The sequence below is a fragment of the Numenius arquata genome, chromosome 8 (assembly GCF_964106895.1).
Source record: "Numenius arquata chromosome 8, bNumArq3.hap1.1, whole genome shotgun sequence".
NCBI lineage: Eukaryota > Metazoa > Chordata > Aves > Charadriiformes > Scolopacidae > Numenius > Numenius arquata.
The window spans coordinates 4,440,907-4,457,746 of NC_133583.1; the positions used below are offsets into that span (position 1 = coordinate 4,440,907).

Sequence of the window (16,840 nt, forward strand, 5' to 3'; positions counted from 1 at the left end):
AAAAATAGATCATTTCCACAGGGACAGTAAGATTTTATTAATTTCCATTTACTTCAGTAGAAGTGATCAGTGTCAAACGAGGAGAGTTACCTTTCCTGTTTTACCAGTCTATGAAAATGACACATAGAAGTTGGTATCAGCTGAACTCTTGTAATTCACTTACATCTCATCCGTAGAGAAAACCAATTAGTTCATAAATGATGGGTAGAATTGTTAACCAATACAGCACAAAAGATTAAAAGTGGCATATCCTCCTAATTATCAAAGCAATCTGTATCTACACCTCTAGGAATTTTAAGTTATCAGCATACACTGAAAGACCGGTGCATTAGAAAGCCAAAACCAGTGGTGAGAAGAGTTAAACAAGTGGCAAAGCTCTGTTTTCAAGAAAAGAAAAAAAAAAATAAAAAAATCATCCACATGACAAGCTCCCCGAGAACAACTCCAGCATTAGGATGCAAGACCTCTATTTTAGCTACTTTGTTATAAAATGGGAGACACTGAAAATGAGCAAAGTTTGGTCAATCTCTTCTGTAGTTAAATCAAGAGCCAAATGGAAGCAAAAGAAAACTCCTCTACACAGCTTTATGTACAACCTCATTAAGTTTCATACACTGGAAAATAACTGAAACACTTTCAGGTCTGTAAAGAAACCAAACTGAAGACGTTCCACAGAGAAAATACTATTCATGCTTTCTTCTGAGCAGGCTTGTTTATAAATACTTGCTCTTCCCACTCACCATTGTACATAATCAGCCTTTTCTACACGCACACTTATGTCTCTAAACCATGCTTTTCCTGTCCACTACACTAACTCGTGAATTTGTACTAGCAACTTTTTGAGAGCTTTGTAGTCACTCAAAGAGAAAAATTCCTGTGAACATTGTATGATCTGTAAAAATACCTTCAGAAACAATGCTTTAAAAAATTAGCTGATCCTAAATTGTTCTGGTTCAGTGTATTTCATTCTAGAAAATTACAACTTTGTAGTAATATACATTTTAGGTATATCCAAAGCATTTTTCACTACAATATCTGGGTCATCCTACGTAAATATACCTGTACAAAGACAGGTTCCCTGGGCTAACGAGCTGGCACTTCCACAGATAGTCCAAATCATAAGCTGGCATTTTTTCTTAAATAAAGAGTTCTCTGCTTCCCTCCCACCAGCTCCTGCACCATCCTTCCCTCATACCAGCCTAAAGGTTTTGCCTGACATACAGAAAATTAGAGGAAAAAACTGACTTTATGAAAAAAAAAAAAAAGCACCCAGCAAGGAAAAGAGTCACCAGAGGCAGTAATGAATGGCTGAAAAGAAGCAACCACAGCGCATTTCAGAACTACAGCTTGTGTAGATAGATATATCATAGCAGAAACACACATCTCAAATTCTCCCAGGACTGATGTAAATGATGGCAGTTGAACTCAACAATTTAATTTTTTTTTTTTAAAAAAGCAGCTTTAATAGTCAAGGAATAGGTGAAAGCATAGAAGCTCACACAGAGTCCAGCAGTTCAGTCTTTGTACATTACTGAAATACATGATACTATGTCCTGAATTTAATATATGCTAATAACTGTGCTTGAGGGTATGAAAAGATGTTTAACACCATAATATTGTACCAGAACGCAGTCCCTGACCTTGCAATTTAAGTAAAAAATTAGAAACGTAACAGAGAAAACATGGATGGAAAAGACTTCGATGTTTGAAGATACTCAGTTGTGTTTTACAGAAATTGAACAGGAAAGCAGACAGCACCTGACCAAACAGCCAATAATATGAGAAACATAAGCAAGTTCTGAGAATATTTACATGTAAGTAGAGAGGATTAAGGAAAATGACAGGCTAAGCAAAAAAACCACCAATAAATAAAAACTAAAAGGAAAAAAAAAATCCCCTCACACAAACACACAAAACCCCAGGATGGGGTCAGAATTACTAAGTGAAGACAAGAAAGCCCTATGAAGACAGACACAAGGAGCACAAGTAAACTCTACAGTCAGAACAGTACTAAAACAACATACTTATTCACTGAAAGTTGATGAGGCAGCAAAAATATCTCCACTGCACAGGGAAGGAAGAACTTAAAATAAGATTAATTTAGACAAGGGACATCACCAGAGCAGAAACAAGGAAGAACACAACCCTAAATAACTTCGTTCTCTAATAAAAGCAAACTATTTCACACTTGAACTACATGATTTTGTTGGAACTAATCCCTTACTACAGATCAACTGAAGTTTGCCGAGTAACATCAATGAAATTTAGAACTCGAGTTTTATTTGCCAAACAGCACCCTTCAACAAGGGACACAGTCACCCGAGACAGACAGCAGGTCAAATAATCTGATGCTACGCTTTGATATAAAAAAAGAATTTCTAACACAAAGCTGCTTGCAAGGTACGATCGCTTCTCTAACATGATTTGCCCCGAGTTCATCTTTCCAAATATGCTTATCAAAACCAAAATTGCGTTTTACATGGAAATAATCTAATCCTATCACTCCCAGAGCACAAAAGACTTCCCTCCCATTCCCTTATCTCCTGCTTACTCAAAATGTTTGTACTGATGAAACTGAGAAAGCAGCTTTCTCCCCCACCACACTGGTTACTGCGAGAGAGGAGAACCCTCGGTTAGTAGCTTGCACCATCGAGATGGTTTTTGTACGTCACAGAATTAACTGATATTTTCCTCCAACACTGGACAAGTTTTTATATTTGATTCTTTTGCCACTTGGTATATTCATTTTGGGAGACTTGACATTTCAACAAAAAAAAAAAGCAAAAAGCCAGAAATGCTTAACAAAGTTGTTTGGGCAAAATTCAACAAACATTAAAAACCAAGTAACAGAAGTAATAGTGAAAGGCAACTTTAGAACCTGGAACAGAGAGGAAACCCTCTGTTTCTCCAGAGAGTCTGGAGAGTCACAGAAAAACATTACCTTTCAGAGAACCAGGATAAGGAAAGGAAATGAAGTTATAACTACAACATCCCTACCTCCTTTGTACAAACACAGTGCTTTCCCTACTATTTTTTAATAAAAACTATCCACATAGAACTATATGAATTGTTCATTCTCCTGTATTTAGTGCTCCACGGGAAGGCTTTGCTACAACCCAGTGATCCCCAACACTAGTACATGACTTGGACACGAAGCGTAGATCGTACTGCAAGTCTCCACAAGTGCAGAAGACAGCGAGGGCAAGTTGCTTATCCCCCTTTATAGCAACTGTAATAAAATATCAGGCATAATACTAAAGTAGCACATATGGCTTACACACGTCAGAAAAACTACAGGATTTTAAGTTTCAAACTTCAGTAAGACCCATGGAAGGTAAGCAGGGCAAAAATCTAAAATTAAATGAAGAACAGGAAGAAGAATTCAGAGTGCCTGAAATAAGGCTGCCTCCTGAAATGAAGGTACTGCAATTATTTCATAAATCTTTCTGGAATTGCTTCACAGATTACAGGTTTAATTAAGAAAAACATTATATTGAAGGGACGTTAAGCTTCTAGAGACCTTGCTATGTACTTAAAACATTAAGACTCCCAGGAGTCCCGGTGGGATGTCTGTCTTCAGATTTCACAGTGTTTAAGTTCATTACAAAATTACTTGGTTTAAAATTTGAGAGGATGCCATCCGGTTTGGCGAGATGCTACGTACCACAAAGAACACAAAATGAAAACAAAAGTAGATCTACTATCGATTCTGTTCATTGAACAGGCCATAAAAGAAACGCCAGAACTTAGTAAAAGGGAGCAGTTCCCTCTCCACCCTTCTATTACCTCTCTGACAAGCAGAAAATAAAAAGTATAAAATAGTATATTTAGGATGCAAACACTTTATGTTCAGCTACACTGATTTTAAGGCAAAGTCCTCAGAACACAGAAGGAAAGAACTAGAGGACAATCTTGGAGGGATTCACTTAACATATAATAAAAGATCTGAGTGACTTGTATTAGCCCCCCCAAATTATTGTTGGCTTAGATTACGCTCCCACAGCAGCTTGCTAGTATGAAACAGGTGTTTTTAAGTGAAATAACTTGCCAATTTTAATAACTGTTTCTTCTCTTTTGTGCCCTGATTTCAGATACATTGATTTGGTATGAACAAGGACATCTAGAAGTACACAGTTACACAGAAGGGGGTGCACAAGCTAAAAATCTTCTTAAGAACTACCTGTACAACCCAATCCCCAGCATTTCTATACAACGAAACACCCCAAAACTGTTGCCAGTTGACGTTTTTGTACTGGAATTTCGCTATTTATTGTATAAATAATAAAGACTGCTTCTTAACAAAGAGTGCTTAACGGTAGAGAAACAGCTTTCAATTTGTTCAGAAAATACCTCTGAAAATTTCTGGGGTAGAAAGCTGGCAACACTGACCTCCCATTAACGGGGAGATGAGCTGTGCTGTGGTTCAGCTGGGGTTCATCATGGTACAGAGGGAGGCCACTGCCCCACCACTGCTTAACTTCGTATTTGGTCTACACAGAAAGGGATAAGCCTGCTCTGCTGCTCCCACACGCTCCTGTGATCCCACACACAGGGAGGTGAAGCAGATCTAACTAATCTAACCACAAAATTAATGCTACAGATAAGGAAGAATAAGATGTGTGATGTGACTAGTAGAGACAGAGCCGTTCCTTTATGCAGCTGCCCTCATGTGCCAGATAAAAGAACGTACCTTACTTAATCCCACTCTTGCTTCAAATATTCAGTGAATTTTAAACTTTTTTCCTACTTTCTGTGCTTTCCTGTAATACTATTTTGACGCAATTAGTTTTAGCGTCATCATTTTGCACACTGGTGCTATTTTCACCATCCACACAGTGCAGGGAAATTTTACATGGGAAATTCCAAACAACAACAACAGATTTACACAGTAAAATCCCCTGGGCATCGATGCAGACTAGTTTCTTAAATGCTCCTGGCAAGCAGACAAACCCTTCAACCTAACATTAAATTAAAGCCATAAGCAAGTGCTAGATTCTTCATCGGTGTTTCTGAAAGACCAAAAAAATTTAAACTCTAAGTGATATAGCAGGGTGATTTTACTGGAACACTGTGCTTTGCTGTGAACTGTTCACTCCTGTTGGGAAAACATGCTGGCAAGCACCCTTCCTGGGGGAACGTCCTCTCCACTTTCACCTGGTAACTCATGTAAAATTAAAACGCTCTCACGTTTTATCTTCAGTAGGATTTGACCTCATGTTACCTTTCACTTTAATTAAAAAGATATTGAAGAGCTCAAAAGAGGAAAAACTGGTATTTCCCACAAGCACATAAGGTATTTCTCCATTTTCACTCGTCGATTGATGTCAGCCTAAATTAAGTCTTTGCTCTCCTCCTTGTGAGCATGACGAGCTCATTCCAGAACCACGGAAACTGAAATACATTAGAACTGCATCTACTTTGGTAGTATGAATGTTCACCTCTCTACTACTCGCAAATTACTACCGCTATTGCCAGGAACAACAAAGATTAAGACTTAGCTATGGAAACAGACAGCTGATTAAGACATTAAAGTAGTACCTGTAATCATCAAGGGACCAATTCTGATCTCCCCTGATAAATATTCAGCTGACTCCAACAGAATACAGCTGTTCCACCGAACAGAAATCTGAATTAGGGCTTGGCAGTTTTAAAGAAACTGCATTTCTCAATATAGTTATCTAAAACCAAACTTAAGTTAACTTTCACTTTCTCTTAAAGGCAAAAACTGACCACAGAATAAAAAAGAAACTACAAGATTACAACATATTCTTCATTCAAGAATTAAAGTCCTTACAGCAGAGTGAAAAGCAATACATACAAAAGTAACTGAAAGCCTTCAAAACTTCCACAAACCACCACCAGTGGCTTATCTATAAAGACAAAAATAAGAGCAGATGGTACTTAAATTAAATCTCTCTTCCACTTGAAAATTTTCTTAAAGGTACCTTTGGCTGATTCAAGTAAACTGGTGTACTTAGTGAGTTATTCCACTTATTTCTGCACTGTGTACCAATATGTAAATTCTTACCTTACTCTGATTTCTTATTCTTCATATAATTTCATTTATGCACAAGTTTATTACAAGTAGAGTGATCACCCTAAACATTGACTTCCCAATAAAGTGCACAGCAAATACAAAGCTCGCCAAGTCTTACAAACACAGACTTCTGGATAAGCATCAAATACCAGTTAAGTCCTCCCATCTGAGCAACATCTACTATAGTATCTATAATATCTACTATAATTAACTGCTTTATTTACAATTTAGTTACCTTTTGGTTTTTTCCTCTATCATGCAGAAAAAAATCACTAGTTCAGGAACCCCACTAAACTTATGCCACAGTACCTGCAGAGCTAGCATCCTGTAGTTCACAGGATACTTTGCCCCAACAGATTTTATTTCTCCAGTTCTGGATAATTTCATTATCAATATTCTGTGTAATTATTACATCTACCTTTGTAAAAAATTCAGTTAGCACCCTTTGTACTAGATTACCTTAAAGTCATTTGAGTTTTTTGTACTTTTAATTTGATTGATGATCTTCTAAATAGTATTTCCTGCATAACTTAATTATAAAATACACAGAATTGTTCAGAACTCTTGGAAATCACTGTGTACAGCAACTGTTTTCCCAGCCCACATCTGCCTCATTTCTGTAGAATGTATCTGCAAGACAGGGACTAGATTAGTACACAGTTCTGCAACACTTAATGCAAGATTTGGATCCAGTTATTACTACAACAAGCTATACTAGGAATAATAATTTCTAAGAGGCATGATTTCAATGACCATATTCTTGAAATCTCATTTTTGATCTTTAAACTTCAATTAAAGGACATACAGATCAACCTCATAATTGTAAACAGTATCACTTAAGCAACTCGCACAAAAAGTTCGAGAAGGGAAGGTATCTGACCTCTCTCACAAGTCACAATCACAGGAGCCCTAAGAAACATTTATATTCCTCTGCTCTACCAAAGGTAACTGTAGCTGCGTTTGAATACACTAGCCAAACAGACAGACATTATCTGTGTCAAAATACCTCCCAAAAATCACTTACATAGTCCAGATGTGCCTTTAAACACAATTAGATATTTTGCTGAAATTTAGACAACCGTACTTATTTCAACTCTAACAATTCTGTGGATTATTCTCAGCTTTTACTTATTTCCATTTCAGATAAAATTTCACTGAACAGATTAGTGTTCACTAAGGCACATTTTAAGAGTGATGCTACGCACTGAATAATAGAGATTCTCCAGGAATTCAGACTGCATCCCATCCAATAGATACTGCACAGGAAAATCACATAAAGGCGCTATATAATTCTGTAGGGCTCTAGAGGTGATGCAGGCAGAACACAGAAACATTAAATAGATGACACTTTCTCGGTAAACCTGTATAGCAGAGGTGCAGGAGTCAAAACTTAAGTATTATGCAATAAGAAAAGCATATTTTAAAGTCTTCCTGAATTTACAGCAAGCTAAAATTACTATCTCTATAGGAGCTGCCTACAGAAAATCACTCTGAGTAACGTAAAATTAATGTTTGGATAATTGCATATATAACCTCTTGCATACACAAAGTAAATTCCACATAGCTGCTAATAGAGGGCAGTGAAGTTATTCCAGGTATCACCAGTTTGCACAGAATAAGCAAATAAACAAAATGAATGCTTTAACTCATCTGGTAGGTGTAGCTACACTGTTTAACGACCAGTGCATAGAGCTCCACGGGGTACCCTCAAAACAGCAGTAGGTCCCACTGAGATAATATTATCAAACCTTTACTATACTGAGCAATAAAACCAGACAAAGGAAAACACACCCTGTGCAACTACTTTTGGATGTGAATTTACTTTGCAGTGTATTCCTATGGTTGCCAGTTCAGTCATTGTCCCACAAAAGCACAGGCTTCGCTGGGGTCTGAAAGCAGCACTACCAGGATCAGATACGTAGCACTTCTGCTACTAAATCCTTCCAAAACTGTAAATAAAAGCCACCCAGTTGTCTTCCACACAAGCCAGTTCAGACAACACACACTAAGCTGGGGTTCACAAGGTGTACCCGACCTCAGTGACCTAATACACAGGCATTAAGTGTTCCTGCATCATCACACTCTACCACTTCTGAGCAAAGCTTCATCATGTGTAGCCATCAAGGAAACCTTGTAACTACCTTCAAGTATTTCTAAAACTGAGATTTGCCAGACACCAGTTCCGTGGAAAGCAGCCTGAGTTTGGTTCATCCAAAAATCCAATAATTCACCACCCCCGAGACGACCAGATTGCTTTGTATCCCGCCTTCTGCATGCACCATTGCCTTCCTCCTTCCCCCAACACATGCCATCAAGCACAAACCTTCCCAAAATCTGTAGCCAGGAAGAGGGAGCAAGGCTTATCAATTACAAGGTCAAAACAGGAAAACATCCTTATTGCTGCAGAGAGTAACACGGAGCGGAACAATACCCAAACATCTGGGCAAGTACTTCCCATGAACAGGAATGAGCAAGGCCGCCATGGAACAGGGGACTTGAGGCCCACTGGAAAAGGGGAAGGTCATACTGAGGAGCCACTACAGCTGTGAAGAAACATTGCTAAGAGGTAAAGGTAAGAATTAAAGTCTGCATGTGCATACAGTGACATTTGCAGCTCAAATAGTCCAATTACACCGCAAAGTTAGCATTGCTCTGAGGAGTTAAGTCTTTTATCTTTCCTTACATGGGTATTCTATAGAGAGACTAAAGTTTACTAGGGTCAATTTATCACACACAATTTATAATGGTAGTTAAAAGTTTGACCTTTATACTGTAAGCCCTACTCCCAACAGATATGAAGCGGCAGCATTTAAAATAAAACCCTACAATAGTGTGCTTTTTCCTAAAGGAGTGATTTCATCCGTATCACAACCGACTCCTCTGAAGTACTACAGCTGTACATTTGATACATATATAATTGTTCATAATATAGGTAAAAAAGCCAAGAAGCTAAACTATCTTCGACAAAGATAAAACAGCAGGCTCTTCAATAGAGATTCCTGTCCTCTGGAAGCATCCGTGGATTACGAGACAGAAAACAGTGTCAGTGGAACTGGAATTTAGTGGGGAATAATTCCAGCCAGTTAATGGAATGGAGTTAGTGAGGAATAATAGCAGGAAACAATGCAAGGAAGTTTACTCACATCTCTTGCTTCACTGAGAACATGGAAATGGAGGAGGCCTATATTAACAAAGGCACACAAACTTCTTTCAAAAAAAAAAAAATATTATCCTGTTTATTATGGCAGGAACTTGAGAATGGTTTTATTTAACTACAAAAAAAAAATCATAAGGAATTACATTCCCTGAATAGTTCTAAAGATTTCCAGGTAATGACTTGCCTCCAAATCAGAATAAGATTTTCAAACTACCATATACATGTCAAGCACAGAAACTGCTAGCTGAATAAAGCCAGAGCATGCTTAAATTTAAGTCTACTTTTTAGCTTATTTCACATACTTTATAGAAAAAAGACATATGGCTACAAAAATCAATATATTTGTAACTTAAGAAAGGAAATTACTATACAAGAGTTCAGAATACATCATTAAAACACTAAAGCTGAGAACAGGAATTTATTCTCATGCATGTTCATTGCTACTGTATCTCCGCTCCCATCTTTTCTACAGCTGACAGACTACTTCACTGCTGTAACAAAATAATATAAAAGCCAAACTGATCCAAAAAAAGCGTTCCAAAAATGTAGCGAGAAAGAAAAAAAGTTCACTGCCACACAGAGTACATGAAACAGTATCAAAGGGTCAAAAATACTTTTCACCATTAGAGAATGGATGGAACTAAGGTTATGTAACTTACATTTATGGTTATACAATTTACCAACAGCAAACCATCCCCCATCTACCTGACCCACCCTGGGGATGAGGGAAGGCCAGCGGACACTGTTAACTCCCACAGTCTCCCACAGCACCCCTGTAGCCAAGCTGGGCAGCTACAGACTCCATGGACCACCAGGAGTGGCTGTGGTCAAGGAGGTCTAAAGTCTGAGCCCAACCAGTCACAAATGATGTTGCTCAGTCAGTACTGGGACCGATACCTGTGCTGGTAGGTGGGGAGCTGAACGCCTGTCAGCGTGGCCTTGCTGTGACAAAGGGCAGGACATTTGCAGGATCAGAAAAAGCCATTATACCCCTCTGCCTGGCACTTCCGAATCCACACCACAAAACTACATCCAGTGTGGGATCATGCAATGCAAAAGAGCAGAAACAGTGAGGTGAGCAGAAGGCCTCTAAAGCAATTAACAGAGCTGCAGCACACAACCTAAGGCAGGAAATTAAGGCAGCAGGTCTTCTTCTGGAAAACAGAAGGCTACAGTGGAGGAATCCAACTGCTGTTTTTCAGCACTGAAGGGGTAATTGTGTACAGGCAAGATGGAAATAGACTCCCTTCAGCGGTGCACAATGTGGGGTAAGAGGCAGTGGTCCCAGGCTGCTCCAAGGGAAACTCCAAGTTGCTGAAACATTCTCCCCAGTGCAGGTGGTTAAGCAGTGAAACAAAAAGCCCAACAGAGCTTATGGAATTGCCATCACCAGGGATTTTCAGAAGAGGCACACAAAGCCCTAAGCAACCTCAACTAACTTTGGAATTAGCTCCCCTGGATGGAGTACAGGGTCTGGCTGAGTGACCTCCAGAAGCCCCTTCCAACTTACATTATTCTATGATGACACTATAGATGTTTGTATTTTCTCTACAATCATGTGCATTAAACTTGACTCAAGAAACTTGGCAGAAAAAACATTTATGCTGATCTTCAAGGAAACTAGCAAATAGACAACTCCTGTCTTCAGGCTTAGATGAAGTACAAATGAGTATTTCAGATCTTCCAGGGAAACTCTGGAGGAAAGAAACTGACTACATAAAGAAATAAAAACAGAATGTATTTTAATGGCTGTTTATACTGCATTCAGGGCAAGAACTGTGTAACTACATTACATCCCAGCCAGGCCAGTGTTCTCTAGTTAAGCCCAGCACTATTTTACAGTCAATCACTTCTGCCTATATACAGTATTTTTGCAGATTTTGGTACTTCACTACTTATTTCTGGATTCCTTCACTGTCAGTAAGCGTCTGTATTATACTTTTCACTATAGCAAGCCATTAAAACTGTGCTTTATAGGTTGCCTGCCTCGGGGCAAGAGTGGGGGAAACACAGAGAAAATTGACATAAAATTTCTTATTGCTTTTGTTTTCCAAGTTTTATTTTCAACTTTAGAACCAAAGGAAAATTCTAGTTTTCCATTCCAGTCCAATGAATTGGATTGTCTTGGTGAAGTACCTAGAAAAATGGTTTAGAAACAATTTTGCTATTGAAGAAAGAGTGATTTTAAATACAAAAGAATTTCCTAAGAGGTAAGAGAAAACTTATTTTAAATTCAAGACGCAAGATCACAATTGACAAGTGATCTTCATATCCATTCTTTAAGAATTCTTTGGAAGAACAAAAAAAAAATTTTTTTTCACTTTTGCATTTCACTTCTAGTATTGCAGCACTGTGACTTCTGTACTGTCTTTAAAGCTGTTCCTACTTCAGAAAAAATAGGTTAAGTGGGTATCTTATGCAAAAAAACCAAACACAAAAACATATCTTGTTTTTAAAGAAGCCTTTTGGATGCAGTGAAGTATTAAGACTAACAGATTTTGTATCCTTCCACTTTACTCAGTTTTGCAAGTCACACTGATGTTTTCCAAACTACAGGAGAGGAGGTTAAAATTATCTTCCCCGACTATACCTGGTCTAAGGATATTCCATGTTAGTATCTCAGTAAAAAGTCACATCAGTTAAGGAGCACATCAGTACATCACTCATCTGAAAAAGGTCCTAAGACTCAACATAGGACTAAAAAGGGTTGAACCATTAACTTTATTTCACCTACGGCTAAGTCTTACCATAGCAACTGTTAAGAAACAAAAATATTTCGAAGTAGCCAAGCAATCAAACTTTTGCTTCTGTTCACATATAATCAAGGAAGTTTAGACTGGCTTTTGTAAATGCAGGCCCTAATCTCACAATTAAGTGAATGGTTAACTTTGCACAAGAAGATAGCTTAAACTTCAAATAGATGAAGTTAACATACATGATTGCATGATCAGGCTTTTACTGCAAGGTACTGATAACCTTACATTGATAATATAACCAAATTTAGCAACATTTTTATTCCAGACCTTCCTTGTAAAGGGAAAAGAGTTTTAATTACAATAAAGACACACTCTGAAGAGCCTTATCACAGTTGCAGTGCTGGCTTATACAACTCTCACCCTTTGTTCCTCCCCCACACCATCTCTTCAGCTGCACTAGGGTTTGACATACCAGTTAAGAGGGGCAAAACAAGCTGGATCAATGAACGGAACCTCGTTAAAAACAGTACTAACAAAAAGAAAGTTACTTACAACTGCGAGCAGTTTCCTGCTCTAGGTTACCACGCAGCTACGCAAAGAGTTGAACAAGCACCAGTGAAACAGTGACACCAGGGCTGCGTTAGCCAAGCCTGCTGCCAAGAGAAATACTAGCAAAATTACAGCCTACCCTAAACCTGCATCTACCTGTTGGTAACTCACTCAGATGAATAAGCACATTCAAACAAATGGGGGCAGGGAGGCACCCAACCGTCTCACATGAGCCCATGTTTTCCATCTGTTAAGCGAGCCATGATCATGCTTTGATGAGAGCATTAAGAGTCATTTTTATTTACTTCATTAGCACCCTTTCAAAGTTTACTAATTGTTTACAAGGTCTGCTGCAACTATGTCCAGAAGGTGGTTGGGGGGAGAACACTCTACATTTAACCCAGGACATAGACTGCAGTATATAATCTAAAAATCAGGATTTGCACTGAGCAAGTTAAAAAGCTGAGAGAACCCCCATGAACACTATATAACTTCAAGTACAAGTAATTCACATTTCACTTGTCCTTATTTGCCCTGGTCCTTACTTACACGGGTACTTTTTGTTTGTTACTTTAGGAACAGGCTGTGACTGAATAAGATCCATTGTTTTTCAATAAATACGTCTGCAAACTGTTTGTGTAATTACCCCTGACTTAACCATCCAATTTACTTTTTTCCAAACTGAGTTCTGAACTTCATAAAAATCCTAATAAATATCACCACAAAAAATTATTTTAGATTTCATCTTCTCATTCCCAGGCAATCTATTTACTATTGGTTTAGATTTGTATTAAATAAAGTTACTTTTGCACAACTGGATATAAAGAATATTTAGCTCATTTTGAATTAACATGGATTTGGTAGGTTTGTGTATTCAGGAACACACTTACAGTGGTCAAGTTGTATCAGCTTAAAAAAAAAAACATTCAGTTCTTATAATGTATATTACCAATCTTTACATGAATGTTTACCATGAGATTTTAATTTCTAAAGCATTTCTTCCTGGTGCTTTGATACATAAACACATCAGTGAAGAGAAGCATATCTGATGAAGAAATAGAGACTTTGACAGGTAATGGGAAGCAAATTAAACATTATGGAATAATATTTCCACGTCTGCCTCCAGATTATATTAGATATTAGATGCTCACATCCAACACTTTTTTTAAGAACAATTTAATGCAACTGAAAGGTTCAAGAACGCTGAAAAAAGCTACAGACCTGAAAAAAGCCAAAGAAAACCCTGGAAACATAGGCTGCCAGGGTCTGTATGAAGTTTCAAATGATAGATTCCAGTTCAGGTTTAAGCAATAGTTTGTAATAATCAAATAATAATTAAAAAAAAAATAAATCTAGATTTCCCAAATGGAAATAAAATCAGGAGTTTATTCATTCTCCAAGTTTCTCATCAGGAAGAATTGCCCCTACACAATCACTTTTTTAAATTACTTTGGAATATATGTAATAGTGGCAGAAACAATAGGAAGAGCCTGAAGAAATATTTCAGAATAGGAAAAATATTTTAAACACATACAGACAACACACACCACAGTAAGTCCATACTAAAATAAGTACTGCAGCAAAATATTAAGCTGTACATTTCTGCTGAGCCAAAGTCTTCCATTCAAAGAGCAAAGTACATTTCAGAACTTGTTTTTCTTTCAAAAGCGTTAATTCAAGCAGTACTAGCAAGCTACTAAACAAAAAATAAAAAATAAAAAATAAAAAAATAAAATAAACCAGCAAAATCGACAAAGCTCTTATATGTTAGAGGGATTCTAGAAACCCAGACAAAGCCCCTGCAATCACTGGTTGCTAACAAAACCCCGGTAAGAGCACGTATCTCCTGCTGAAGCCTGTAGTCTGGCACTAGGCCTCAAAAACAAGGAGACAGCCTGGGAGCCAGAAAGTGAGCAACTCTATAGCAACGCACCCAGGGAAGCCTTTCCCCTTCCTGCCAAATAGTGATCCACCAAGGAAGTCACCCAGCGCAGCACCAGCACTGTCCCTGTCCCCGAGGAGGGGAGCAGGGCCCCTTCCCACTACCCCTGGCCTTCGGGGGGACGCTTGGCAGGGGGGACCTGCCAGAGAAAGTCCAGGAAGAGTCACGCTCTGCTGCCAGCGGAAAAAACGAACGGCTACGGAAATAGAGAGTAGTTCCCATAGGTCTCCTCTGCAGAGAGCAGCTGCGCCGTTCTCCCCTCCTCATCAAAAGCCTTCGGACACAATCATCACGCAGCACGGAACACAAAGCCTAGAAAGGAATCACCTAGGCCATTCATACCTTCATGTAAATCGTACTACTAGACACTGTATACAACAGATACTACAACAGGCATTGCAAGAGTGAGATAAACTTTCCATTTAAAAAAAAAAACTGAATGTCACATAAAAACGTAGAAAGAGCAACAGGTTCACTCTACCCACCAGGATCAGTAAGACCTGACAGATACCCCCTGAGCAAAGTCCATATAAAAAGTCTCCCTGTTAGATAAAACTAACTACCATCAAACAAAACTAATCCATCCAAAATTAAACAGGAACTAAGGCAAGCTCATTTAGCTCACAGAAGCTATCTACAGACAAAAAGGGAATCCAGGGAGCATCTCATTGACTTAACATGCAGAAATGTTTAAGCTACAACTGAGGATCACCAGAAAAGTCAAACTTACATCGTCTCTCCAGTCTTAGCAACATGACAAAGAAACTGATCCAGTATTGGACACACTTCCTTCTTTCCTCTCTTCTCAAAATCTGTTGGTATGAGAACGACACAAGAAGAATGGTAAAAGAAGATAGGACAGAACAAAAATTCATAATAATTAGCGATTTATTTGCTTTAGCGACCAGCACAGCTCCCACAAAAACATTTTCACGCTTTCGCAAAGCTCCAGGTGTTCCCAAGAGCTCCACCACCCTCCCAACACTGTAAAACGCTTAATATTTTCCCGTGGAGAAACTACACGCATCCGAGTAGCAAAAGTTGATTTGCAACTTCTTTTGAGCGGCTACAACAAGAGGAGGAGGCAGATTTCCTCGGGCAGCCCCCAGCCAGGCAAGCCAGAAGCGGGCTGGGGAGGGGGAAGAAGGGAAGCCCCGGGGGATGGCGGCGGAAGGTTGGGGGGGGGGGGGGGAGGGCAGGCGGGGAAGCGGCGGGAGCTCCGGGCGAGGAGAGCCCCGGGCCTGGAGGAGGAGGGGAGCCGGTGGGGTCGCTGCCCGGCTCCCCCTCACAGAGCCCACAGCGAGCCCGGGGGAGGGGGGGCGGCTGGGGCAGCGGGGACACGGGGCTCACGCTTCCCCTTCCCCACAGGGGAGCCCCCGCCCCTCTCCCCGCTCCGTGGGACCCCCTTCCCTCCCCCGCCAAGCAGCCCCCTCCCCACAGCAGGGGGACCCCGACTCTCGTCCCCCAACGGAGGGGACCTGCCGCCCTCAGCGATGGGCCCTCCCTCCCCGCCAGAGGGTCGCGGCGGCGAGGGAGACCCCCCGTCTCCCCCTCAGCGTGGGGACACCGCTCCCCCCACCCCCCCGCGGCAAGCCCCGGCACCACCTTTCAGAGCCTCCTGCAGCCTCTCGACGTCCATGATCCGCCTGGGCGTCTCCCCCCGGGCTCCGCGCTGCTCCCCTCCTCCAGCTCCCCCCCGCCCGCCCGCGCAGGGAACGGGCTCCGGCCGCCGCACACACACAGAGACCCCGGGCTCAGCAACCCTCCAACATGGCGCCCGGGCCGTCGCCGTGCGCGGCCCCGACAGCCCGCCCTCCCTCCCGCCGGGGGGCGGGGGCGCGCGGGGAGGCGGGGCCGGGGCGGTGCTGAGGGAGGAGGCGGCGGCGGGGCGGCTCACACCGGCCGACCACGGCACCGGCTCCGCTGGGCCACCGCCCGCCTTAGCCCTCCTTCTCCTCCGGCCGGGGGCTCCCGCCCGCCTCACGCCGACCTCGCCAAGCAGATCCTCGGGAAAGGGGATGGGAACGCCGAGCTGCCGCCTGACTGGCGGGGCCGCCCCGCCCCGGCCCCTCAGGGAGCTTGGCCGCCCTCCTCTCCCCTCAGGCTGAGGGCGACGGCTCTTCCCCCACCCTCACATCTAATATCTGCATAGATATGCCAGCCACCCCTCCTTTTATCCTCAAGGAGGAGCCATCTTCCCCCTTCTTCGCTCTACCTGCCTCTGACACCCTTGTGGGCACCTTTAATCCCCCCAGCCGCTCTCCCCCCGGCCCGCGCTACCTGTGCTCCGGGGGATGGTCCCTTCTCTCACCACAGCTCCAAGCCAAGGGGAGCTGAAGTCGTAGAATGGTTGGAGTGGGAAGGGACTTAAAGCCGATCCAGTTCCAACCCCCTGCCCTGGGCAGGGACACCTCCCACCAGACCAGGTTGCTGAAAGCCCTGTCCAACCTGGCCTTGAA

General features: G+C 41.2%; 1 protein-coding gene across 2 annotated transcripts in view; it reads right to left on the minus strand.

The window, feature by feature from the left end:
- Positions 1–16,165, minus strand: part of PPP4R2 (protein phosphatase 4 regulatory subunit 2) — a 31,426-nt gene extending 15,261 nt beyond the window's left edge. The window contains exons 1-2 of one of the 2 annotated variants that reach the window (XM_074151699.1): positions 15,987–16,165; positions 15,112–15,193 (exon numbers count right to left, since the gene is read on the minus strand). In XM_074151699.1, coding sequence (XP_074007800.1) covers positions 15,112–15,193; positions 15,987–16,020 — 116 coding nt within the window. In that variant the 5' untranslated portion in view covers positions 16,021–16,165. The remainder of the gene's footprint in view (positions 1–15,111; positions 15,194–15,986) is intronic. The other variant, XM_074151700.1, reaches the window with a different exon arrangement.
- Positions 16,166–16,840: the final 675 nt, after the last annotated feature.